We start from the raw sequence: 27151 nt of genomic DNA on the forward strand, positions 1-27151 counted from the left end.
GGAGTGAGTGGGACAGGACTTGAACCTCTAACTTACTGGTTTTACACCTCACCGGTGTCTTTGCAATTGACTCTGATACATGACCACCTGGACTGGCTAAAATGTATTGAAGTAGTTTCACACAAATTATATTCTTACAAATGTATTACAATAAAAAGTGAAATAGGCTTAAGCATGGGTCTAGGCCCTTCCGAAGTTTGCTCTAAAGGTTAGGAGATTGATTTTTTTTTTCTTTAATTTTTATATACGTATACAGTAGTATACATGATTAACTTTTGTTTTACCAATAACTAACTGTAGACTACACATTGCTATACCCAAACTAACAATACACATATGACTAACCTGTTGTATTGTAGCTACCCATGTAGACATCATCGTAACGCTTCCATTGTGGTTTCACAAGATATGCTTGAATGAATACCGTCATAACAGCCATGATACATAATACGACTGGTCCAACAACACTGGCAAGCATAGCATTTACACTCGGCATAAAACAGCTATAGAGAAAACAATATACATGTATAATATCACTCCATGAACAGGGTAGCCTGGATCGTGAGTATTGAATGGCTATGCAATATGATGGAAAAAAATACTTACATGTCACCATTGCCGTGAACATCACCATAAATAACCTCTGGGTTGGTCAAATTAATGAGTAAGCTATCTTGATGGAACGGCCAGTCAAATATGGAGTAAGTGATAATGATGTAAGCAACGATTGCAACTGCTGGTGTACCTTTGAAGAAAATAATTGTTTAAAAAATAATAATCAATTTAATCATTGGATCATATTTGTAATAAAAGTATTATACATTTGATAATAACAAGAAACTCTCTTGAAAGCAGACTTTTCTTGAGGCCCAGAGGGTCGCAAATTCTTTTTTCGCATTAAAAACAAAATAAAAATACCAGAATTTCTGGAAAACTAGAAATGTTAGGCCATCCTAAAGGTGTCTGGTATTGGAAGAGTTGGCTGTATTACACTAAAATTATACAATATTTGAAAACGGTTTTAAAATATTAAATGATAAACTGAGTTCAGTAACTTACCCCATCCCAAAACAAAAAACAGGACATAGAACCGGTCTGTGTGCTCATCATTCAGCACAAGAATCTTCCATAAATTTATTGACTAAAAATAAAAACAGTAGTATATTAATTAACATTTGGAGCAAACATATCAATGAAATGAGGTCAAATATTGAAAAATCATGATGGCCAACTTTAGTCAGCATAGTCATGCGTCATTTATTTTAGTCCAGGTAAGATTATGCTATTATCCCATCCCCTTTATTTGCAATGTATGTAGATGCAATCATGATTCCTACTGTATAAGCCATGCAGAAAATATTGAAAACATTAAGGTTATAATTGTTTTGTATACAGTAGAACCCCTCCTTTGGGACACCCCTATTGAGGGGACACATTTTTGTGTCCCAGAGGTGTCCCCTTAATAGGAATTCTACTGTATCTATAAGCAAAGGGAGGTAAGATAGGTTTCTTAAACAGCGTTTATCCACCTGCCATTCAGGCACTGAATGCTTTTCAGTAGAGTTTCAGTGAGTACAATTTTAATTGTTTTTTTAAATCTCTTTTAGTATATCTCAGAGCAAACATAATTTCTATGTATATTTTATATGCAAATGACAATGAAAATAATTTTCCACTGATGAATGAATGAAGATAGAGGGACAACATACAACCTAATTAATTAAATACCAAATAAAGACTGCTTGCATTTTTAAGTGGCAGTTTACTTACCTGTACTAGCATCCATATAAACTGAGAAAGGAAGAAATAATGTAAGATGGCGCCCAATGCTGCACACGATTCTGATGAGACATTGTTACTGATATACGCTGAAACTACAAACACGATCTAAAAAAAATAAAGATATATAGCGTGTGTGATGTATGTTTGTCGTTTAATATGTCCCTTTCCGAAAACCATATTTCTTATAGTGTAAAAAGTAAAGGTAAACTGGGGCTGTGTAGTATTTCGAGCTTTTGAAACAGGCGATGCATGACTGTACAATGTGCAATTTACTGTGCGACAGGCTTTGCAGGAAGGAATGCGAGGTAGCTTGTGACATCACGGCATAAACACACAAGATGCAGAAATGGATATTGAGACGATTGTATCTCATAAAAATCGAAACAGCTTAAGTTGAGGCACAGAAGACATACAACCTCTCATCTCTCCACATCACTATTTCGATAGCATCCTATTATCTGTCTAAATCTGTCTAAAAATGTCTTTTGTAACCATATGAATGAAATAGCATATCAATCATCTGGGATGAACAACATTATAATGACTTTAATACTCCTAGAATCTTACCTCGGTTGCCATGATAGCAAAGATGAGGTGCATAAGTAACTTGGCTGCAAACATTGTATGAACTGAGCAGACATGATGCGCTAACAGCGCCATCAGGAGGCAGACGATGGTGATAAAACATGAAATGTAAATGTAGGTATTATAACCAACCAGATCATCTGTCTCTGCTAGGACAGCAAATGCAGATAGATGGTCACATTCACACTCGACATAACCAGTCTCAACACGCTGTGAAATAAATCATCGTCATAATTGATAAAGGTATCGGATATCATTATTATTATTCCATTAAATTACAACAATGAAATGAAACACTAATATCTATAGTATTGAGAGCGTGCTTATTAGATAAGTTCTTATTTCAATGAAATTTTATTGGACCGATTTTTATTGGACTGATAAACTTACTCATTGAATGGCAAAATAATATATTTGGGCAAGCTAAACTGTTCAAATTAATTTGTTATGATAATAATTATTGTTTTGTAATAGTATCTGGTTATAGTTAAATATATATTTATATAAATATATTATTATCTTTTTATAACAATTGATAAACTATGTCATCACAATTTTCTATTACCTTCGCCTCACAGAAAGTAGACAACCATCTTTCTGATGGTCCGTTAAAGATCACACACTCTGCTCCTAGAGGTGTAACTCTAGCATCTTCAGTGTAAACACGATATGTTACTGGATTCAAAAGATTACTGAAATCATCTTCACGCCCTTTTATTCCAACCGACAAAACCTATAAAAATAAATATCAACAAAGAAATACGTAAATGTTATTTGATGCATTCACGTCTACAAAAACAGTTGTAATTACAAACTGTATGAAAGAAAATTTGTTAACATCCCACAACAATTTTGTTTCCTACAAATAGCCATTATCCAACTGAACCAATGTGTATATGTACCTGTTGATTAACTGTAGTGGGCTCTGTGAGTCCATAGAACCATTGTTGAGAACTGTACTCAATAAAGTGTATATCTTCACAAACGCTTGTAGGAACATCACCTCTACCCACCGAGTTATCTTCCATCAGTAAGTTGCTTGGTAGTGCAAATGTATTTTTTCCTCTGTAAATATTAGTAAATTATTTAAATACAAATGTTACATTTACATATTCAACATCTTGATGATTAAAAGAAAAGGATAACACAACACAAATAACACACAATAATAAAATATACATGTTACTGTTTTTTTTATATTTAGACTTATTGACAAGGATAACCATAAGCAAATTCAGTCACTATCCTTCATAAGATGGTAATCCTGTTCACAAGACAAACATATACACAAGATGCTCTACATAAACAAAGTCTTATTACAAGTCTTTGAGAGTGGAGTTGTAATTTGTCATTAGAAAAAATCCTGATACTGACAGGACTTTTACCCACGACCCTTGGATTGGTAGCCGAGCATCATAACCACCAAGCCGCTCAAACTCCACTCAATTTAATCATTTAATCTTTATTTGAATGCAATTTATGTGGCATTATGTGTATATTTATAGGAAACTTTTTTGTAGTTTCCTTCTTCTTCAGAGCATGTAATAGTTTCATAATATTGTTACTGACCTTCCATTAAATGAATGTCCATTGATTCTATCAGGCAGCCATCGAGCAACCTGGACATATGCCAGTGAACATGAATCTAGGATCTTTGGTTGAACGGTTTCACAGTTGGAATCTGTTAACAGTGTGTATGCAAATGAGGTGAAAGATTCGGCCAATCCAAAAGCTCCCCTATAAAAGATATAAAATGACATGTTGTATGATGTAACTACTTAAGACTTCAATGGTAGCACTGGGCTTTAAATTTCTATTGTTTATATACCTTTGCAACAGCATTGATAATTATCTGACTTATTTTTCATCAGCAGTGAAGCAGAATGAGGGTTGTGAAAGAAGTTCCTTTCTTAAAAATGTGTGGCGACTGCTGCGCGTTAAAAAACAAACCTGTACTGGACAATTATCTACCGGCTCTACCCTGTGGTAAAATTTAGAGTGCCAAATTTTTGTTGTGATGGGCCTATGGACTAGCCTTCAAAATACACAGTAGGTGTGTTACAAAAAAAAAGAATAATTCTTGAAGTATTTGTGGAATATTCTCATCCATTGCACTTATATATATATAAACATTCATCATTAGTATAAACAATTCCATATAGTATGATCGCATGAAAAAAAGGATAATAAATGAGACAATAACAAAGAATAGTTTCTAACCTGGTGTCGGATCGGTCAGAATTCATGAGCTCACAGTAAACATCCATCATGTCTTGTTGAAGATTGGCTGGTAGTCTAATATGAAAGAAGTTCAAATACCAAACGTTATGTATTATATGTTTCTTTTATTATTTTTATTGTTTGTTGTTTTCAGATTTTATTTTCATGTATCATGAGACAAGGTTTTGCTTCTAATGAGGGTCCCTGAGTTATTCTTAACTGAATAAATGTGAAATGAATGTATGAATGTGAATTGATACAAGATTTGAAAAAAACAAAACAAAGTAAACCAATTTAAACTTTACAAAACAGTTTCTGTAGATGGATAATTCAGGCCGTAGCCCTGTTTTTACCACCCACTCCAATACCCCTGTACAGATCGTCATATTTATATTAATAATTATATTTAAAGCATCTTTGCCTCGTCTGTTTTTATCCTCTCGCTACGGCCTTGTAATTTGTAATAGACCAAGGGTGGAATCTCAAATTAAGTCTTAAATTATAAGCATTGTACTTACAATCTTCGCTCAGCCTCCCCAATAACATTGTTTAAAGTTTCTATGGTAACAGCAAGTTGTTCTTCTGTCAGCTCATTTCGAATTTGATTCATAATAGACTGCAGAACTCTAAAAGAATATCAAATAAAATATTTTTATTATTTATTAACTTATTAGTACAGCTAACTAAAAACTTACTTTGTGTACTGTTCCTACAAAAAGACCTACACATTGTCGAATTATTTATCATGACACCTCGATACTTGAGCTATGACAGTGTTCTCCCTGAAGTACAACCCAATATTTGCCACTGTCCTTTAGATAGATCGATACAATGAAATTGATGAACTAGCCTGTTCACACTCACCTGTTTATACCATCATCAGACAAGTCTGTCAACGCCTGTTTCCATGTATCCCAAACATCATTGGTGTCCTCATCTTCAACAAGTGTTATGTATGCTGTTTTTTCTTCCTCATCAATGCTATGAATACAGAAATATAACATACATTTATAACATAGAATATATCAATACCAATAGGAATGACAGTGGCCAACTCAGACAACAAGTTCTGACTATTTACAGGTTAGTCATGTGTGTATTTAAGTAAAAAGCAAACAAATTTATCTTTATACCAGGGCCAGTGCAACCAGTACAGTTTTTTTACAGGACACAATAATTATAATTATTAACAATGGAATATTTATTCCTCAACAAAAAGTCATTAAAATGTGACTAAAATAAAAGAATGGAGTTCCTGCATCTCCACAATGCTTAGTTGTAACTTGTAGAAACAAATCATTGTTTTGTACTGTGCTTATTTGAGTGCAGTGATTACCGCATGAAGAATACTCAATTAATTTACCTTGCTCCACCAGTAGGATTGGACAGTACCACCTGGAATTGCTTTGGCCAAGTATCAGACGATGCAGGTGTTGATGACAAGATTATGATGTCAATAGATGCACTCCTCTGTAAAACCAAAGGGAATATAAGAGTATTTATTGGCCAAATATTGAAAATAGTCTGATTATATTAACTTTCCTTGCAATTTAATATAATAACAATTACATACATCTTCCAACTAGTGTATAAATAAAGAAAATTCTATCTAAAAGAACACATTACGTTACCTGCCCTACAGCAAAATTAATAACTCCTTCATCAGGTGCATAGTCAGCATCTTCAATTGCAGGTTGAGTCTGTACTCCACCCCATTCTATGCTGTCTGTAAGCTGTCTTGTACTCCAGCTGATTGCCACCTCCTTTGTACTACCGCCCTCTCTTTGGACTGTCAGGCCCACTATGTTTGATTTGTAGTAAGTTGATTGAATTCTGTAATTAAATAAATATACAGTATTATTAAAACACTCTGGACAAGTTTGAAAATTAATAGCATTCTGCTGAATTATAGTATAGCTTAGAATACCATAGTTACTTTCCTTTATAAGGTGATTCATTGTAAAATCTCAATACTACTTGAATGCAAATTGTATTAAGCTCTACCTTGTTTCTGTAGAAAATCTAAATATTCCGTAAGGATAGTCACTTTCTAGCACGCTAATGTTGGCATATTTTGCCTCTTCCTGGATGACTGCACCTTGTCCTACCGACAACAATTCCACCAGAAAAAAGCTGGCAAACTCAGGTTTCTGTCAAGAAAGCATACCAGGTATAAACATTTGCATGCAATTTTAATTTCTTTCCATAATGAAGGTTGATGTCTCCAGATTATTTTAATATTGAAACAAACTTTAGTTACAAAACTTACATCATCTTCCTTTAATGTGATTGGTAGTTCACACTGAGCTTGACCTGAAATGCAAATTATTTGACCTTCTGTAGAAAGCAGTTGTTCATTTAAACCTTCATCTGTTGGTGTTGCTAAGCTCTTGATAGCTCGCCAGTTCACAGTCACATTGTCAAAGAATGCTGAGCCTCGGTTTAGGTAAAGAATAACAGTGGGTGCTAGATCTTCATCAATGGTTGACTGTGTTGAACCAGATGCAAAGCCTATCTCACCATTGTGATCATCACTGCCTGCAATTGTTATCATACTGAATCCCTGAGAAGAGAAATATAAGTATATTAAATTATAATACATATTTAAGAGAGAAAGCCTACAAGTTTAGTAATAATGAAGTGTCAATAAAGTTGAATTGAATTGATGTAGTACAAAATAATAAAACATGACATCATCGTATCTATGATAGATGATTCAAATTGAAAGATTTCATATTTTTATTACCTTTCTGCCTCCATCCGGCTGACCTTGAGCAATGCGAGCACCTGTTGCTGGTTGTACAAGATATACAAAGAACACTTCAGCAGGCTCTGCTAGATTATCATCATAAAGTTTCACCTGGAATGTCTCTTCAGTCTCACCCTCAAAGAAGATCAGCTCTAGTTCAAATGCTTCATAGTCAGAGCCTTGTGTTGCAGCATTTGCATTCAGCTGAGCATCTGCCAAAGCATCACTTATTGTATTGATGGTATCTGTTTGTGGGCCAATGAGGGCGTCCTCCCATATCTCTCCTCCTCCTACAGTTCTGACAGTTATACGCTGCTCAGTGAAAGATCCACCTATAAACAAAAAATGTTATATATTAGCCAAGGCTTAATGGGAGAAAGCTGAAACATACAATATAATGACTTCACATCAAAGATATAGTATGCTCTGCTTGAATGATCACCTGATCTGAAAAAGCTATCAACTTACCTGTTCTGATGGCTGCCAGTGTAACCAGCTTAAATGACCCATCAATGCTTTCTGTTGTTTCTACAGATTCAGGTGTCAAGTAGAATACACCATATGGATCGTTGCTGGCTTCTATCGTTACTTCAGCAACAGGGTACAATGAACTGATCCGTGGACTGATACCTATAACAAAAAAAACAAAACATTAAGGTATTGTTATCATTACTTAATTACATTTTTTTATTTAAAAATGTTAAATTAAATACTTACTTAACACTTTACTTAAGTAAACATAGAGTAGGGCCTCTTTTTTTGGGACATCCCTATTAAGGGGGCTTTTCTGTGAAATGAACCAGGGAAAATATATGTTTTACCACTATGGATAAACCCTACTCTGAGGACACCTCTATTAATACGGACACTTAAGTTTCAAAGGTGTCCACAAGGGTTCTACTAGTAAAAATCATGTATTTATATGCTAGGCCAAAATATAAATAAGTAAAATGATCTGAAAACTATTACAAACCTGGTGCAGAAGCGGTTGACACTCTTGTACTAGTGATGTTGACAAAGAACACCTCTGGTAGTTCAGGATTCTCTTCTTCAATTAGAGTTATGAAGATCGTTGCTGAACGCTCCATGTTACCAAAAGTAACAGCGCCATCAACAATCTCCTGATAGTCTTGTCCAGGTAGTGCAGTGTAAGCGTATGTGATGTAACGAACCAAGATATTATCAAATGTTCCAAGATTTCTCTCAAGTGTTAATGAAATCTAGAAGAAAAGAATGTGAACATATTAGTGGGATGATTGATATTTCAAAATAATTGAATATATTGTGTTCTTTATTGAAAACCATACTGTATATAACTTTGTACAATTAAAATATAAAATTTCTTTATCATGTATTTTTTAAATTTTTAAAATTTCTCTATTGTTTATATCAGTATATTAGAATATGAATTCAACGAATCCATGATTATTAATATGAATTAATGTTAACAAACTATATCTCAACACCCAGACGTGACATGTATTCTTACCTGGCCATTAACTTGTTTTTAATTTGTGTGCTCTGCTTGGAAAACCAACATTTTGTTTGGCCTAATTAATGCTTTAATTAATACATTTTATCACAACATACAAAGTTATAAATTTGTAATAATATTTTTCACAAAATTAGGCTTACCTGTCCATTAACTTCAGTTACTGACATTGATCGAGAATTATCTGCAAATCCAACAATACCATGCTTTTCAATTTCTGCTGTGATGTAACCATCCCGGAGGCGAGCTCCACCATCAACAGATGTGTCGATTACGTTGAGAAACACAGCAAACAGCTCCGAGGCAGAAGAAGTTGGACTAAGCTGTATCAGAATGAAATATACCATTTGCAAGAGTTATTTTATATAATATATTATACACTTATTATTATTATTAGTATTATTATTAAGTATATACTATAAAATCTCCTTGTTAACAGTACTAAGGAGTATTTGTTTTAATGTTGTATACTAATTAAAGAAAGAAATTAAATGGCAATGAAGCACTGTATACAGAAAATTCATATTTTGTTATGTAAATAATTGAGTCATGGTTTTATCATTTTTCTAGATATATGTGTAGGATAGACATAGTGATTTCTTTCAATGTCCTCAAAGGTGGTAACCCAACCACAGCAAAGATATACACAAGATGTTCTATATAAACAGTCTTATTAAAAGTGTGGGGCTGACAGGCTTGAACCCAGGACCCTAAAGATGGACAGAAGGAAAGAAAGGAAAGGTAGCTTACTAGTATAGAAATAGTTTCGACAGCTTGTCCATCATCAAACACCACTTGACCATTACTAGGGATGATGTTACCAGGAGTAAATCCTGCTGGTAACTGACCTGGTGGGTAGCCAGCTGTCCAAGACACTGTCATGCTGCCATATGAACCGATTCTCTCAATGGTCAAGAAAGTTTGGTAAGTCTCTGAAAATGTATTCATGAAGACAGTGTAAATAGGTTGCTCACATTTCTTTAGTCAATAATTCTTAAATCGCTGGTTTGCATTTTTTTCAATTAGTTTATAGCATTTAAAAAATAATGATACAATGAATTTCTTTCTGCATTTAAAAACTTACTATTGATGTTATTTTAATCACGATTAATTAAAATATAAATTAAGATTATTATATTAAAGAGACCTTCATACACAATAATTACATTTAAATCAAAGCCAACAAAAGAGTTTGCTTTTAAAAACTTACTATTGATGCTATTTTAATCATGATTAATTAAAATATAAATTAAGATTATATTAAAGAGACCTTCATACACAATAATTACATTTAAATCAAAGCCAACAAAAGAGTTTGCTTTAAAAAATTTACTATTGATGCTATTTTAATCGTTATTAATTAAAATATCAATTAAGATTATATTTAAAATACCTTCATTCACAATAATTTCATTTAAATCAAAGCCCACAAATGAGTTTGCAACTTCTTGCGTCACTAAGATTGTGGCAGAACCACCACCAGGCTTGATCACTGGAGGAATGTAAGCTGAAAGTAAACAACCATTATGAATAATAAACACCATTTTACTCTGAAAATGCTTGTTTTATTATTTCAAATATATCGCTAGACATCAGAGACTATAGGAGGCATTTTAATATGTGCTGTACAAGGAAACAATCAAGAGGAAGGCAAAAGATGATATGGATGGAGAAACAGCAAATAATGGTTGTAAAGATGTGGAAACAGTTGGCACAAGATCATTAGGAATGAGAGGCTGCTCAACGTTGGCACTGCTGCTCTGACATCCTGAGTCATCTGTATAATTGTTCCAGACACAGTTTATATAGCAACTTAATAGGACACTGAAAATAACTTACGAATTCCCACATACTCCACAGATGTCAGACTAACGGTAAACGTGCTGTCTCGTGCTAAAAATACATTGTTACTGACCAACAGAATTTCAGCAATACACTATAAGAAAAGAAAATGAAAATAATTTGATACGTATGAACATAATATTTACATGTAATAAAAAGTGATTTTCTTCAAATCTACTACTACTACTACTTTTGGTGTATGGCATTTTATGTTAAATCAAACAAACTGATACAAGCTTACCTCTGATTGGCCATTGGAACAGACTACAGTGGCAGTGTTCTGTATGTATTCGATTCCTGGCTCAGCCTAAAAAAAATAATTAATTAATAGTTAATAATTGTCATACATAGGATTTATAAAAGAGGGTTATAACTGATGAAAACTGCTCATTTGAACAAAGACATCTTGAAATGTCATCATGAGTCAGTAGATCCCATATTTACCAAAAATAAGGGCAGTCATAAATACCTGATCATATTCAAGAGTGAAATCGACCCTAACTTGACCTTCAGTTCCAGCTTCACGTGTAACCACAACTTTTAGATACCTGGTTCCATCTTCTTTCATCAAGACAGCCTGAAGATCATCCTGAACACTGAACAAGCCGTGTGGGTCATCACTTGGTCTATGGATTAAAGAAATAAATATATTAATGAGGACAATTAAATAGACAGCAAGAGGGCTTGTAGGGGCTCTCAGTGAACTGACCATGGCAGGCACTGCAATCTGTGGCTGCTATGGACCTGTAGGTGTGCATAATTGGCCATAGGCATCATCTATAGATGGGTATTGTGACCGACAATAAAAAAAGTTATTATTAGTAATAGCCACACTCTGTAATGTGATGGCCATGCAGCTCAAAGAAGCAATTTGTGTGGTTACTCACTCAATGAAGAAAGTTGAAACATTGAAATTTGGATCAATTTCTGCTCCTCCATCTACAGAGACCAAGATCATCTGGAGTTCTTCTCTCAGCTCTGGCATTTGATCAGCAAGAATGTTGATAGTAATCTGAGAAGAGGCTATTCCATCAAGAATTTCAACCGAACCACTTGAGGGCGACACATCTGATGAACTATCACCAAATGTATTTCTAACCTCCCAATACACCTGGAAGTAAATCCAAGAAATATGCCATTAAGGTTAAAGGTTTATTACAGCGAATGTACAAATACATAATAGGATGTTCTTTCTTTTGGCTTATTATGCTTTTAAGAAGTCTACTCTGTCGACTCTTATTCCCTTTCACATAATGATTATTAACACAGATAAATTAATTTAAATTATTATGCATTTATTTGTGCGTGTTTTTCAGCACTTACTAGTACATCTCCAATGGTTCCTTCTCGACGTCTTATAGGAAAGACTGCGGGTGAGCTACCACTGCTGCCTGCAGGTTCACTGAATGAGCGTGTTTGCAAAGAGTCAGCGTAGAATTGTACAATACCATTGGGATCACCAAACTTCAAAATCTGAATAAAAAAACAACATTTTCAAACTAATTATTCTTTATAATCCAAACAATTAGTTACATGATTCAATGTTTTGTTTCTTATTTAATCATAACATTTAATTTAACATTGTTCTTCTGATAAAAATCCAATTAAACATTTAAAATTGTAAATAAGGACATGAACCATTACCTTTAACTGAGCTCTAGAATTCTCTTCTGTTACTTCACCCGCTCCAACCAATTGGTAAATCTCAATGATGTATGTCTCTTCCACCTCAGGGCCAGGATAAGGCTTAACAACCAATGTGAAACTCTTTGTTGTCCTTTCACGTGCGGCAAAGGTCAGCGACCCTTGAAGTTGGCTTGTTGATGTTGAAATGTCATTGGTTTGTTGGAGAACAGATTCAGAATTTGGACCCAGAATCCTCCACTTCACCTATATAGCAACACAACAAAATTATTTATAGATAGCCATTTTTATTCTTAGTTATAATGCCTCTTATATTGGCAAAACAGGTCGTCACTTCATAACGAACATTTAACATTTATGTATGTTTATACTGCATATATTTTTTGTTTTTAGCTACCAAATAAATAGTTATATTATAATGGTGAGCATCAAAATTGTTGATTCTCTTGTCCAATCAACCTTTTAGACAATATACATATACCTGTACAACCTTCTCTATTGCTAGTATTGTTTTAAGAACATACATTCCAGAGGATAAGAAAAAAATGTTCTGTATTGCACAAAGTCCCTAAGACCCCTCTTTTAAAGATGTATTGTCCCCCAAAAATATGAAAAATGAAGATTAATTAAATCAGACTTTGAATAGGTTATTTTGTAGTTTTAATAAAGTCAATCCCTTCCGTAAAAAAAACAACAAAATAATGTTTTCTCAAATTCAACCAGCCAATTTGACTATTTTTTGCTTTAAATTACAGTTTTTTTAAGTAAATAAATTTGTTTTCGATTCAATTTTTGTTCAAAGTGGATAACTATTATGTGACATTAAATGGCATATTGAAACAACAAAAATGTTAAAAATTATTTTTTCAGAGGGACAATACATCTTTAACCTGTAAGCTTATAAATAAAATTTATATTTTACCTCTGCTCCTGTAAGGAACTCATCTATTCCACCTGAAAGCTCTACTGTGAACACCATTTCCCGATTCAATGATGGGTTTGGTATAATCCTTGACAGATCCGATGGTATAAACCCAATAAACCCATCTGGTCCGTCACTCTTTGCTATGGTCACTGTTGCAGTCAAAAACTTTTGCTGCCCAAGTGTAGCACCACCTTCAGTATGTGTCAGTGTTATTTGAAATGATTCTGCAAACTCTTTGATTTGGTCATCGATGATGTTGACATTGATGTAAGCGGTAGATTGACCATCAAGAAATATTGCCTCACCATCAGTTAGGATGTAGTCGACACCACTTGGTATGGCAGTACCTCCAACAGATGTAAATGCAACGCTGACTATGCCGAAAGAACCACCAGTTCTGATTAAAGGTACCATTGCCGAACCCACACTTTCTTGCACTAAAATAATTAAATACGAAAAATAAACAATACAATAAAGCACATATATTTTTTTTACAATGTTAAATTTATTTTTTTATTGATAGTGGCAATAAAAGGATTAAAACTAACATTGAAAAAACATTCATTGTCTTTTCAAAATTATCTCATTAAAAAGAACATATGTGAAAGCTGTGAAGTGACCTAAATGCACAGTTAATTTAGAAGGTAATTGAGTGAATAAGTTAAATAATTATAAATATTATATATATATATAATGATGCTCAAATTATCTGCCTTAAGTCAAGTATACACGGACACCTAATATACATACATTGGTGCTTATTGATCATTTCCCTACTTTTCTAGATGGAAAACCACAGTATTACATTTGTCATCGTGTAACTTACCCTCAAATGTTTCCGCTGCAAATTCAATCACACCTTCAGCATTGTCATTCTTCTCAATAATAACAGTCTTGACTGATAAGTCTCCAAGGATGGGAGGCATATCAAGTTGTAAGCCACCTTGGTCGCTGTAATCATTACCACTGAAATAGATTTAAAAATAAATTAATAAACATTTAACATATATATATACAATATGGGGATAGGCATTTCACTAATAAATATAATCGTAGCATGTATAGTTGAAAAATTGATCGCCGCCAATGTTATACTAGTTGGAGAGAACAATTTACTTTTTGACAAAGCCAATGTCAAATCTACAGACTAATAAAGTATATCATGAGATGTAATATTTTAAATTCAAAGATTGAAAACACATAAGAATATGCTAGATAGAACCACGAACAAGAGTAAATTGATTGGGGCCAATGTTATAATAACTCGATAAAAATATGTTGTCTTCGTTTCAAGAAAACAAAACAGACAAGGATGATGATACATTTCCTATTTTCTATATCTGAAGGAGAAATATAAAGTATTTATTATAATGAGATCAAATTGACTGTTGTCTGGGAGACCCATGTCTTTGCTCGCTGGAAACCTGGAGGACTGTGGTGGGGTAAATGTGTATGTTTATTTTGCCACCTAGGAAATAGCAAAACCTAGAACCAGTGGAGCAGTAGACTTCAACAATGAAGTTTGCTCCTAAATAGAAGAAGAAGACTTACCTTGGTGACCTTAACTGGATGGATGTAAGATTAACATAGAAGTCCTCTGGTCCTTCTGGGACATCGTCAGACTTCAAGTTGATGACAATGTTCTGTGTATCATCTCCATCATTGAACGTAAGGGCTGGGAACAAAAATATAACTACAGTTATTTACATGAAAGTGCACCCTTAATTTTGTCACACGAAAAGCAACATATAAAGCTCTGTCTACACTATCAAACTTTGTGAAAAAATTGTGATGTGCTCATATATGGACATGATGATGTCATATCACTACCATATTTGGGCATATCAGTACCATAATTGGGTACATCATTAAGATTGCACAAATCAGTCAACTTTTAATAAAGATTGTGTAACAAAATTGTTATTATTTTTTATTTCCATATCGTACTTACATCCTGATTTTGAATCAAAATCTTCTATTTCTGATGCTGTTCCTTGGATAGTGGTGTAAACAACATGAACAACACCAATGCTGCCAGCATTGCGCACAACTTCCAAACTCAACTTTAGAATAAAATATTTAATTAAATCAATATATCATAACATATTCTAAATAAATAACAAAACAAGTTACAATCAAAATACATGAAATACATCAACTCCAAAAAATATCAACTTTAAACTTGTATTACCTTAGTTTGTTTACAGAAAATATACTGTGTATGAATAAATTTCACTTACCTGCAGACTGTCCTCAGATACAAGTACTTCCTGTTGACCTGCGAACTCAAACACCCCATGTGGGTTATCACTGGCTACAACAGTGATGCTTGCCCTATCAGCATTGTTTGAACTATCAATGGTAGCTCCACCCACAACAGATGAAAGGCGTAATGTGTACACTTGCTTCAGCTCAGGTAAATTATCATCCAAAGTCTAAAAAAAAACAACATTAAATGACAAATCTCAGGAATTGGATATCTGCATCCTGTCTGGAAATGACTTGTGGACCTGTTTAAGTTTCACAAAATGTTGTTCTGTATTGCATTGTAAGACATTATAGCAAACACCCACATAATTTATTGTTTTTAACAACAATTAAGTAAAGAAAAAGTCTACAAGCTATTATCATACCTGTAATTGGATAAAGGCATCGGCTTGACCATCGCTGAACTCTACAGAGCCGAAAGCTTGAGCAAAAACACTTTCATCTCGTGGATCTAACTGCCAATTGATAATTACTTCACCAAATATACCACTGCCACGTGTCAAACTGAAAACAAAGAAACCATTAATTTAATTAGTTAGATTTACATATTTCTAAAAATTAAATGGCTATCTATTTTAACTGTAAAAAACGATATTATATTAGCAATATTCAAACATACAAAGTTAGTTTATTGCTGTTATACTCACCCTACAACAGCTATGCCGTCATAGCCATTTTCAGGTTCACCAGTGAGAACTTGTCTTGATTGAGGCTGGACAGAAATTAAACCTGCTGAGCCTGCATTGGCCTGGATAATGATTGTCATAACACCTACAAAAGAAAAATAGCAATCAAATTAATGTTTTTATATTATTGTATAGGCACTTCATTATTACACAACCTGATGTGATACTATTTGGTGGAATGCTAATTAACAAACACAGTCTTATGTTGTTAATGTTGATTCAAACGACGAGGTCAAACAATTCTATTTTAATAAATACTGCATCGTTGTTACACTACACATGGGTATTTTTAATCACCATCAAAGTGATCTTATTAGTTAGTAAAACAAGGATATTCCAACAAAATCTATAAAAAGTAAAATGAATAAACTAACCATTAACAGGAGAGATTTCAGCATCATCAGTAACAGATTTTATAGCTACCATAAACCTTTCCTCTCCTTCTAAGATGTTATCAGGCACAGCTCGCACGGTAAATGATTGGCTTGTTACACCCTAAGAATGAACAGATAAGTACATTACTAGAGAAACAAGCACTCATTAAAATATATATCTATATATGTAATTAGTATATTCTGACAATCATAAAATATGTACTTTCACATGTTTCTGCATATATTCGGAAGGGAAAACATAGTATGAAGTTTGTGTAAATGTAATGGAAAGCCATTAAGAAGATATTTATTAGAGATAGCAAATGAATGAGATTCAACACAGAGCTAGGCATCATCAACCTTAATAACAGAACATCATTTACAAAACTTATATGATTACATATAGAAACTCACATTTGGGAAATTAAGTGTTCCACTGCTGGGTGTGATGTCATCAACTCCAGATGCATCCAGCTCCCAGCCAAGTTCAACATCACTTTGCTGACCTTGTGTGCGCTGAATTGTGATGGTGATGACACCGTTTGGATCCGAGTTAGAGGTTGATTCCGCAACTGTTGTCTATATGACAAATAAAGATATTAATATACAATCCAAAATAGCTAGATGACACAAAATTAAATGTGGTATTTGGAAAATGATCCATGGCAGAAATGCCTGACCTTCGGTATATTGTTAAGGCTTATACATAAATAAAATAATATATAGTTATTTACCTGTGTGTTTGTGAAGCCAAACAAGCCTTTAGGAGAATCATTCTTCAAGATCTTAATAGTTGCAAATGTATCACTGCCAAGAACAGCGCCACCACTTGGGCTATTTAACTGGACAGTAAATGACTGTTGAAAAAAGTAAATAATTATGGATAATGATAATCAGGAACATGTTTATGTAAAAGAGGTTTCCCATGTGTAGCCATAGTGTAATTTAGCATTCAGACGATCAGCTGAACAAAGTGGGTTAGTGTCCTACAGTTTATACTCCGTGTGTGAATACTAAAAGTCAGCTATACTCATCTTATATTATTCTAAAGTAACATACCTCATCCGTTTCATATAAATTATCATCAATAATTGATATATCAATAACGGCTTCTTGCTGTCCTTCTGCAAATGTGATGTTACCAGACACAGGTGAGTAATCAGCTGTGGTGGCTGATGCTGAGAATGCTAGCCAGCTCACACTAACAATACCAAAACTACCAGCTGATCTTAGAACAGGCAATGACAATATGCTGCTAGTTCCAGAGCCTTCGTAAACTTCTACCTCATTTGCCGAATTCTGTACAAAATTATCAGTATAATTTAGTATATATTGATCAACATTATAGTGTATAAGTGATCAATATTGTGTATATTTTTGCAATGTAGTAAATCAATATAGAACAATCAAAATAATTCCTTTAAAAAGTCTTCAAATAAAGGCAAAGAGTGACATTCTAACAAACCAAGTAATAATGATGAAATAATGTTGAAAACTGAGATTCAAATTTTAATTCTTTTTGTATTAACATAATCAATTCTGCTGAATCGAAATTATAGACAATTATACATTCCTCTGAATTTAAACCACTAATACTTACCCTTTCTACACTAAACTGTAAGATACCATTAGCATTGTCATTTTGTGATATAACAACCTCTGCCACATTCTGATCATTCTTCACACTGGGTGGTGCTCCACTAATGGGACTTCCTGTTAGTAATTCAACTGATGTTAAATTTACAAAGAATGTCTCTGGCCCTTCTGCACTAGTGTCCTAGAAACATGAGAACATTTAGAGTTAAATAGTGGATATAGAAAAAGAGTAGACAGGGCTTGATTTTTAAAATTTAGTTACTAGACCACAGGACTCTTAGTTCAATGGTTTAGTAGCCACTTTCATGGGCTTATAAGATGTTAGCTTGACTAGGATAACAACATTTTTATTAGATTTTGTATATTGAGCTAGTGAAATATTGAGCTAGTGAAATATTGAGCTCTGGTACACTCCTGAAAATCTTTAGTTCATAACAAGAAATAGACAATATCTGTCTATGCTTTTTAGAAGGATAAGTTATAATAAAAGTAGCAGATGAATTGAATAAAGTTGACTTTAGAACAGAGTAGATGTGTCATAAAACAAATAATAAATGTTTTGTATTCATTGAAAATGTTGAAAGTCTGACTGTTCTATCAATAAGCCTATCTTTTGAATATAGAAGCAATGTTTCAACTCATGAAAATATCCCCATTCAACCTGCAAACATTCATTATTTGTATAGTATTCAATTTACATAGACAGACATAAAAATAGAATGGAAAACGTTGTTATATATAAATGATATACAATTACTTACAGACAGAATAGTGATAGTCACAGAATCTGATGAAATTCCATCTCCCATGGTTACATAGCCTACACGAGAAACATAGTCCCGGTCACTCTCTGCTTGCTGGGCAATTGGAAGACCAACTGCTTCAAAAGTACTAACAATAAAAAATAGATAATTCTAGTTATAAAATGAGTAATAGGTAAAGAACTGTTAAATGAATTTCAATATTATAAAATATGTGCAACTATGAACTAGCAAAACGTGTAGTGGAGCTGTAGCTTGGTGGTTAACATGCTTGAATTCTAATCCCAAGGTCCAGGGTTCAATTCTGACCTAGTACCCAGGGTTGTAATTAACGACTCTTTCAACTCCACTCTCTAAGCTTCAAATGAGACTTTATAAGCAGGATAAATTATAAAATAGTTTATCCATCCTGTAATTGGCGAGTTTTTACTCGCTGTTGGATGTGTATGAAATAAAAAAATAATAATAAAAGAAATCTTTTGGTATAGAGAGACCTGTGGCATAAGGCTTACAGGTTTTTTTCTTTCATTTAAACTTACCTATAGCTGACGGACACTGTTCCTTGCAGCCCTTGCTCTCTGATAACCTGCAGCCCGACAGTGAACGAAGTCTGCCCTTCCGGTTCAGACACTGAAGTAAACAATGATCCAACTGACCAGGCAAACACACCATGTGGTGAATCATTGGCCAGTATGGTCATCTTAGCAGTATAATCAGTGGAACTTATAACAGCACCTCGATCAGAGTGAGGCGTGCCAGGGTTGACTACATGCACCAATGAAACAAACACAGTTTCGTCAAGTTCTGGTGTACTGTCTGCTTTAATAGTGATAACGATAACAGCAGTTGACACTCCATTGGGAAATTCGATCTATATAAAGTAATTTTTGGTAAATAACTCAATGTACATAATGGGAATTTCATCATCAATTGGTAATAAATGAGAATATCATTCTGCAGATTGATGGTGGCATTTCAAAATATGCTATACATTAATCAGTGCATTGAACCAAGTGGAGGCTCTTACAATAACTGTTTATGAGACGCATCGTGATGTCATAGATAAATACGGTCACTGCTGGAAACAAAGGTTATGAACTTAGCATTCTGAAGTTGCCATTTTGTTGGAATTCAAACATAAACAACATCAAATCAGTCTAAAGTTTATCCCACAACCTCTAACTTGCCAATAAGTCATTTAGAAGAATTTCAAAGTCATTCTCACCTGTCCAGAAAGTGGTGATATGTCATTGATATCATTGTCACCACTAGCCTGCCATTCAATGACAACCAGACCTGCTGACCCTCTCTGACGCTCAACATTCAGTACAACCACGTTATCAACATTCAGTTCATTTACTTGCTTATCTAATGAATCCTGAAACAGAATACATTTATGGTAGTTGATGGTAGTCAATTTACAATGATTATTGTTGCTTTCTGTATGTTATGTAGTAGCTCAAATTTGGTTGGGTCATAAAACTGTAATGACATATTATGTTTCAAAATCATAAAATCTGATAGGTATAAAAATACATATATTTTACAATTAGCTTGTAGAAATAAAGAAATAAGTAATATTACATTTAATATTCAGATAATTAGTTGCCACAACAGTGTAGGCTTGCATCTAAAATAGACTGATTTATAACTAAATAAATTTATAAATAAATTGTATTGTTACCCTTGAAAAAGCAATCAAGCCATGTGCATCGTCATTAGACAGAATGTTTACAGTCACCTGACTCTGTGAGCCAATGATAGCACCACCTGTTGGGTTACTAAGAGCAACACTAAAGCTTTCATCATTTTCTGGATCTGCGTCATCAGTGGCTACCACTGCAAGCGTCAATTCTGTCTGACCATCTTCAAAAGTAAGCTGACCAGACCTGAAACATAAAATAGAATAAGTGAAGCAAGTGTTTAGGCAAAATATACAGGTAAAAAGGGGAATGGCGAGTTACATTTGGCCAGTTCTTGACATGAATGACTGTCCGAGTAAGAATGCTTGCATGAACACATTTATACATATATTCTAAATGTGTAAAGTGTCTTCCATCATTGAAAATCAATCAAACAAAACATTACAGGTGAATTACCTTGGCACAAAATCAGAATCAACAGAAATAGAGACAGCTTCATATATAAAAGACTCCAAAGCACTTGAACCATCACCGTAATTAGCAGAGGCAATGTACAAGTCCACAGAGCCAGCAGTTCCACTGATCAAAATAGGTTCTAAATCATGTGATACAGGTACACTTGCCAGCTTGGTGAACGACAGTGCAAATGAGTTCCAGGCCCAAATAGTGGAGTCTCCTTCAAGTTGAGCTACAACTAAGTGGGCTGTACCGTCTAGGCCAGTGTAGTGCTTGATGCTCTGAACACCAGGGGTTGAAATTGTCTGGTGCTGGGCAAACTCGGCATTGGCAATGTTCCACTTATAGATAACTGATGCTCCTTCAGTGCCTTCAACTATAAAGTAATATAATAGCAATTATAGATATAGATTACTGTAAACAAATTTGTACAACCGCTTAACTACAAACATGTTGCAAATAGAAAAAGTGCCTAATTTACTGTTAATGTTAGACAAGACACAAGATTCCAAATGATAATAATAATATTCGTTCTTATATAATATAGCACTTATTGCACAATGCTTCTAAGCACTTCACATTATTCCCACGGTAACTTTTTTGGATCAAACACGTATGGAAATACCGAAATGCAGCTAGTAATCAGCGCAAAGTTATGTCTTGATCTATTCTTACCACTGGTTCGGCTATTGCCGATCACTAGATAAGTACTTGAGCCAATCACAAAGCTCTCAACAGAAATTGCACCATTAGTGTCAATTGATTGATATTCCACTAGTTGACCATTCTGAAGCCTAAAGACAGTTGACCTACAAAAGATAAATTTATATTGACAATTTAAAACTTAGAAACTTGCAATACAATATTACTTGTTTTCTGTATGAGCCATTAGATCAGATTTTTTAATGGCAGTTTTTTTAGCCCAATTTTCCAAATCCATGACATAACTTGACCCACACACATTTTTCAAGTAGTCACTCACATCAATGATAGAAATTTAAATTGATAGAAAAAAAAAGAAAAAGTATCATCCAGATACAATGGATGAAAATCAATAATTAACAAATTAAAACCTACTGTATCTGTGTAGTTCCAAGAATCTGATCGTACGAGTTTGCCACCGCTACAAACTGATCAATACCGATTCTGAATGCCACTACGTCGAGGGCACCGGACGTTGTAACTTGTTGGTGTTCGGTGAATATAACACCGTTCCAGATTAAGAGAACTGAATTGATTCTAGTTGCTTGAGTGTTGCTGATTTCATTTGTAATAAAGAGGTACGTGTTAGAGCCACTTGAGATGAAAACAGCATCTGAAGCGCCCTCTGTCTGAATATCTTGTATCTAAAAAATACAATAAATGATGGGTTATTTACCAATAAGTAATACCATTTGTATATTTGTCCATAAGGTCATAGGTCATTGTAAATCGTCCTTATTGTACAAACAACAATTGTAATTAATCTTACCACCGAAAGTTCTCCAGTTAAGCTAACACGATATAAGCGAGATGAAGTCTGAACTCTACGGAACCCGCCATGATTAGCAACAACCAGATAGGTTATACCATTAATCACATGACTTGAAGACTTGCGAGCACTGTTAGTTTCAATAGTCTGTTGAAAGAAATAAAATGCATTTTATAAAAAATGACCATAACAATAGAACAATAGAAATGCTATACAAGCTTATAATATCTTACACAAACATTTTAGGAAAGTACAACAGAATATATGCCTTCATTGTTTTTATATAATTCATTTAGGTTTTCCAAGACTGAACTGGTGATAAGCAGTGTTCAACCAGACATATTTAATTTGTCAGATGTTTGCTCTACTTTGACGTAATTGTACTTGATGCTAAAAAAAATAAGTAATTCTCAAGTGGGACTCAAACCCATGGCCTCCAGATCACTAGCCTGGCCTCCAGATCACTAGCCTGGCATTCATGCCTCTAGAACACGAATGTTTATGAGTGGACCCTATATAAGGGCATATCTGTAATCTATAGCAGAGTGCTCTCATGAAAAGGATTATTACTAATTTAAAACCATTTACCTGTACTGGAACAAAGACTCCTTGCCATCGATATATCATAGAATCCACAACTGGTGTGGCATCAGTATCACCAGATGATCCATTACTGCCAATGGTTGTTGTTAGTTCTCCAAGACGTTTACTATTGGTTAACACCAAGAACACTTCAGATTCTATAGTAAAGCTATACCAAGATTGAGCTGATATTGCAGTGATGTTTTGAGAAGCTGCTACAGTCAAACTAGTACCAACTGTGATGGAATAAAATCATAATATAACTAGTAAGTAATAATGAGATGTGAGATTCCAATCCCAGGGTTATAATCTTGTCTGACCTTGTCAAACTTTTGTTTGTAAATCTTTAATGTACATTTTTGTTCCATGAATGGATTGACCTACAATTTGGGACAGATTTTTTCTATTTTTTATATTAGAATGTTCTTTTAATTTATTCCTTTTATGGTCTTGTAATTTCTTAAAATAAGTAATTTTAAATAAAATAATTGTCCATATATTTCGCAATTCAGACTTCTGGCTGTCATATTCTACATGATTTAAAACTATTTATGAAATCAAAAAAAAAAAACAAACATTATATTTAACATAAAAAACAAAAAAAAACATTTTTACAAACAAAGTGTGATGTGCCCAAATATGGTAGTGATATGCTTAAATATGGTAGTGATCATCATTATGTCCAAATATGGGCACATCACATTTTTTTGTCACATAAATTTTGATAGTGTAGACAGAGCATTATCAAATAACCAATGTTTTTTTTGGACAATATTAGAATACAAATTTCTTATACAAAAAATGAGTCACTAGGAAACGTTTATTAACAGAGATACATATATACTATTGCATTAAATATTCTACTTATAATAAACTATAAGTTACATACCTGAAGCAGTGGCTGTTCCTGAAATGGTTTGCCAGTCTACTGTAATTTGGTTCAATGTTCCATATGACCTTTCAACTGTCAAGTACGTAGGTTGACCTGTCTCTTCAATGTCAGCAATACTTGATCTAAAACAATAGAGAATAGAAATAAATGAATTAATCATCTGAAGAAAGGCAGATAGCTAATAATATATCAAGGATTGCTGAATTGAAATGTTTACAACATAACTATATTAAAATGTACATACAGTACGCCTGGCTACTGTTACATTTTGATGGTGATCTCTCAATTAAGGTAAAATGGCAGTATATTATGAACAGAAAGTCAATGACTACCAAATGTCTTAAGAAGATGGTTAAGCAGGAGGAAATTAATGCAATGTCTGGTTTGGTTTCCCAAAGTTTATATCATCATATATCAGAAGTCAGAACGGATTATGCTATTATTATAATTATCATTACATTATTTCGTACATAATGTATCTTTTTGCTGATTTTAGAATATAAGAAACAACAAAAATAATAACTGTACCTTGAACCTTGTGGATAGATTTGTATCAAACCATAAGGGGAATCATTGTCTGCAACAATAATAGTAGCATTTATGGTTGGGCCCAAAATAGCACCACCAGTTGGTTGTGAAAGCTTGACGAGAAACTCTTCCTGTAATTCCGGATCATTGTCAAGTACAGCTGATACATGTAACACCTAGTTCAACAGAAAAATATAATATATAAAAGTATAATATAAATAGTGTAACTCCCTATTCTTCCTAAAGATGTACTGGGTTCTTTAAAGTACACACAAGCCAGATGTGTATACTGGACCTCCAGTTTTAAGTCGAGAAGATTTGTTCTACCACCAGAACAATGGTCGAGGAGTGCCTTGAACCTGTGACACTCGACTCAACTAAATAATAATTAAACAAACATTTGACATTTTAACCTGTTAAGTATTTTTACCTTTGTTTATAATCAGCAGGATAGTACACATTATATTTGGTAAAATGTTTTTTATTAAATTAAATTTTTTGGGTTCATACCGTGGTTGAAATTCCAGGTGTAAATATAACAAATCCTGTTGCCGGGTTCAAATCATTAATTGCTGACTGGCCATCTAACTGCTGGACCTCAAAGGGTACTTGCACCTCTCCAAATGTACCTTCTTCTCGTATAACAGTAAACTGAGCCACACTATTGGCAGAGCTCATGTCGGTAGGTTCGAGGATAGTGATGGATGTTGGCCCAGTGAAAGACACAATGCCATATGCATTGTCATTGGCTAAGATTGTGATAACAGCTGTAAAAGAAATTAGAAGGAATATTATTGTAATGTACATATCATCTTTAGTAGTAAATAAATCAACTGTTTCAGATGATTCCTTCAGAAATTGAGACCAACCAACATGGTCCACAAATATGCTATGAATTCATTAGTTTCTATGAATAATGTAAACGGTAAACCTGTGTAGGTTTTTTAACAGATGCCCACATTAGGTGTATTTTTACAAAGACCAATAGACTCTTGATCAAACATATCAGTCCAAATCGAACAAAGTGTCTATTTAAGTGAGTACAGTCATTTTGTTTATAGATTATAAATAAATCTAAAATATCAATACCTTTTCTGGGATCTCCAATCTCTAATCCTCCATATGGATTATCCAGGATAATCTCAAATGATTCATTATCCTCTGGAATAGTATCTTCAAAGATCTGTACTGTAACTGTTTTAGTGTTCTCACCACTGGCAAAGCTAAGGACCTAATGGAAGAAAAAAATAATTATTATTTTAAATGCAACACTTGCCCATAATACTAGCTAATGTACTGACTGCATAGCAATAAACACTATAAGGTAATCATTTTATTATACTGTAGAATATGGTTCACATGGAATATTCCATTTATTTTCGAGGGATGTCTGGCTTTGGAATATTGGTATACTATGGAAATGGTAATTGTCATACTCTTATTTAGCGCATATTCAGTAAATTGTCTTTAGCACTTCAAAATCCATAACCATGTTATGTAGTGTATATGCAGGGTTAAGGGTCATTTACCTTGTCGTTAAAGCTATAGTCACTGTCACGAGTTGAATCAAGAGGCTGGCTATAAATAAACACTGAAACATCACCGTACGTTCCTTTATCTCGCAGAACAGTCAATGTAAGGTTGGTTATACCTTCTTCAACAGAAATACTAGAAAAGATAGATTGATTTTTAAAATAAAGTGAAGACACTTGTGCATATGCTTCCTTATTATTTGTACACTTACATAAAGTATTAACCAATAGAGTGTGGGTTACACATATTCTATGAACTTAATAATTTGAAATATCTTACCTAGCCGTGCTCTCAGCAAACTTGACAATACCTTGTGTCCCGTCATTTGCTCTTATAGTGACCTCCGATACTGTACCAACTTGATCTATTAAGATTAGACATTTTCATAAAATTAGCATGAATATCATAAGTATAGAGCGTTCACTTTGTGATGAATGAGGAACTGAGGAGTAATATTACATGACATGCTAATTCATCGTGTGCATCCTATCCATCCTTCCTATCTCACCGGATGGATTCTGGTCCAGATGAAATCAATGTTACAATATGCATAGGTCGAAGGTCGTCACAAATCATAAGCTCCCCATCTTCTAGTCCAAGATGGCAACATACTAGATTCAAAATTGAAACCCAAACAAAAGTATAGGTTGGATTTCAATTTTTTCAATTTTTTCAATTTCTGATCAACTCACTGAACAATTAGCTTACCAAGTTTAGGAGGTGTGTCAGTAGTTGCTGGATCTAGAAGTTGTATGTCAGTCAAGTTTACTAAAAACTTTTCATCAAGTTCAGGAATTTCATCCTGAAAACAAATAAAAAATTAATAATAAAAAAATAATGTATACAGTCGTGAGGTGTTTTCCCAAATGATCTTGAAATCGAAACGGTACTGGGTATGATCAACAAGTGTTCTTATCACCAACTAGCCACCCATTCATAGAAGTACAGACGTAGTAGCCTATCTGTATGGCGACTTTAGAATGGCCTTGAGACATGACTTACCATGAATTTTGGTAGATAGAAGATTGAAAAAAAATGTTATGAAGAGTTGTACATGGATGTTTTATGAAATTATGTCAATAGTGTTTTATACATACTAATCAATTAACAGTAATATTTGAT

General features: G+C 33.8%; 1 protein-coding gene across 3 annotated transcripts in view; it reads right to left on the bottom strand.

The window, feature by feature from the left end:
- The window catches only part of LOC144853691 (adhesion G-protein coupled receptor V1-like), a 57270-nt gene that overhangs the window by 5071 nt on the left and 25048 nt on the right, over positions 1 to 27151 (bottom strand). For all 3 annotated transcript variants that reach the window (XM_078711466.1, XM_078711467.1, XM_078711465.1), the window contains 55 exons: positions 26738 to 26831; positions 26309 to 26393; positions 26026 to 26164; positions 25586 to 25727; positions 25007 to 25263; positions 24497 to 24672; positions 23966 to 24090; positions 23083 to 23312; positions 22495 to 22641; positions 22101 to 22369; positions 21699 to 21832; positions 21024 to 21399; positions 20609 to 20813; positions 20150 to 20302; positions 19464 to 19795; positions 18925 to 19054; positions 18168 to 18344; positions 17627 to 17866; positions 17302 to 17424; positions 16982 to 17146; positions 16568 to 16688; positions 16155 to 16278; positions 15873 to 16011; positions 15480 to 15674; positions 15191 to 15302; positions 14791 to 14914; positions 14066 to 14205; positions 13237 to 13676; positions 12315 to 12560; positions 11994 to 12143; positions 11558 to 11781; positions 11140 to 11296; positions 10912 to 10977; positions 10668 to 10764; positions 10222 to 10335; positions 9579 to 9760; positions 8972 to 9151; positions 8310 to 8556; positions 7805 to 7966; positions 7334 to 7668; positions 6857 to 7150; positions 6592 to 6737; positions 6219 to 6420; positions 5951 to 6057; positions 5452 to 5568; positions 5106 to 5213; positions 4588 to 4662; positions 3937 to 4104; positions 3270 to 3432; positions 2933 to 3100; positions 2350 to 2577; positions 1771 to 1887; positions 1060 to 1141; positions 607 to 745; positions 346 to 503 (listed from right to left, as the gene is read on the bottom strand). In XM_078711466.1, coding sequence (XP_078567592.1) covers positions 346 to 503; positions 607 to 745; positions 1060 to 1141; positions 1771 to 1887; positions 2350 to 2577; positions 2933 to 3100; positions 3270 to 3432; positions 3937 to 4104; positions 4588 to 4662; positions 5106 to 5213; positions 5452 to 5568; positions 5951 to 6057; positions 6219 to 6420; positions 6592 to 6737; positions 6857 to 7150; positions 7334 to 7668; positions 7805 to 7966; positions 8310 to 8556; positions 8972 to 9151; positions 9579 to 9760; positions 10222 to 10335; positions 10668 to 10764; positions 10912 to 10977; positions 11140 to 11296; positions 11558 to 11781; positions 11994 to 12143; positions 12315 to 12560; positions 13237 to 13676; positions 14066 to 14205; positions 14791 to 14914; positions 15191 to 15302; positions 15480 to 15674; positions 15873 to 16011; positions 16155 to 16278; positions 16568 to 16688; positions 16982 to 17146; positions 17302 to 17424; positions 17627 to 17866; positions 18168 to 18344; positions 18925 to 19054; positions 19464 to 19795; positions 20150 to 20302; positions 20609 to 20813; positions 21024 to 21399; positions 21699 to 21832; positions 22101 to 22369; positions 22495 to 22641; positions 23083 to 23312; positions 23966 to 24090; positions 24497 to 24672; positions 25007 to 25263; positions 25586 to 25727; positions 26026 to 26164; positions 26309 to 26393; positions 26738 to 26831 — 9526 coding nt within the window. The remainder of the gene's footprint in view (positions 1 to 345; positions 504 to 606; positions 746 to 1059; positions 1142 to 1770; positions 1888 to 2349; positions 2578 to 2932; positions 3101 to 3269; positions 3433 to 3936; positions 4105 to 4587; positions 4663 to 5105; positions 5214 to 5451; positions 5569 to 5950; positions 6058 to 6218; positions 6421 to 6591; positions 6738 to 6856; positions 7151 to 7333; positions 7669 to 7804; positions 7967 to 8309; positions 8557 to 8971; positions 9152 to 9578; positions 9761 to 10221; positions 10336 to 10667; positions 10765 to 10911; positions 10978 to 11139; positions 11297 to 11557; positions 11782 to 11993; positions 12144 to 12314; positions 12561 to 13236; positions 13677 to 14065; positions 14206 to 14790; positions 14915 to 15190; positions 15303 to 15479; positions 15675 to 15872; positions 16012 to 16154; positions 16279 to 16567; positions 16689 to 16981; positions 17147 to 17301; positions 17425 to 17626; positions 17867 to 18167; positions 18345 to 18924; positions 19055 to 19463; positions 19796 to 20149; positions 20303 to 20608; positions 20814 to 21023; positions 21400 to 21698; positions 21833 to 22100; positions 22370 to 22494; positions 22642 to 23082; positions 23313 to 23965; positions 24091 to 24496; positions 24673 to 25006; positions 25264 to 25585; positions 25728 to 26025; positions 26165 to 26308; positions 26394 to 26737; positions 26832 to 27151) is intronic.

Source organism: Antedon bifida, chromosome 10 (assembly GCF_963402885.1).
Source record: "Antedon bifida chromosome 10, ecAntBifi1.1, whole genome shotgun sequence".
Taxonomy (NCBI): domain Eukaryota; kingdom Metazoa; phylum Echinodermata; class Crinoidea; order Comatulida; family Antedonidae; genus Antedon; species Antedon bifida.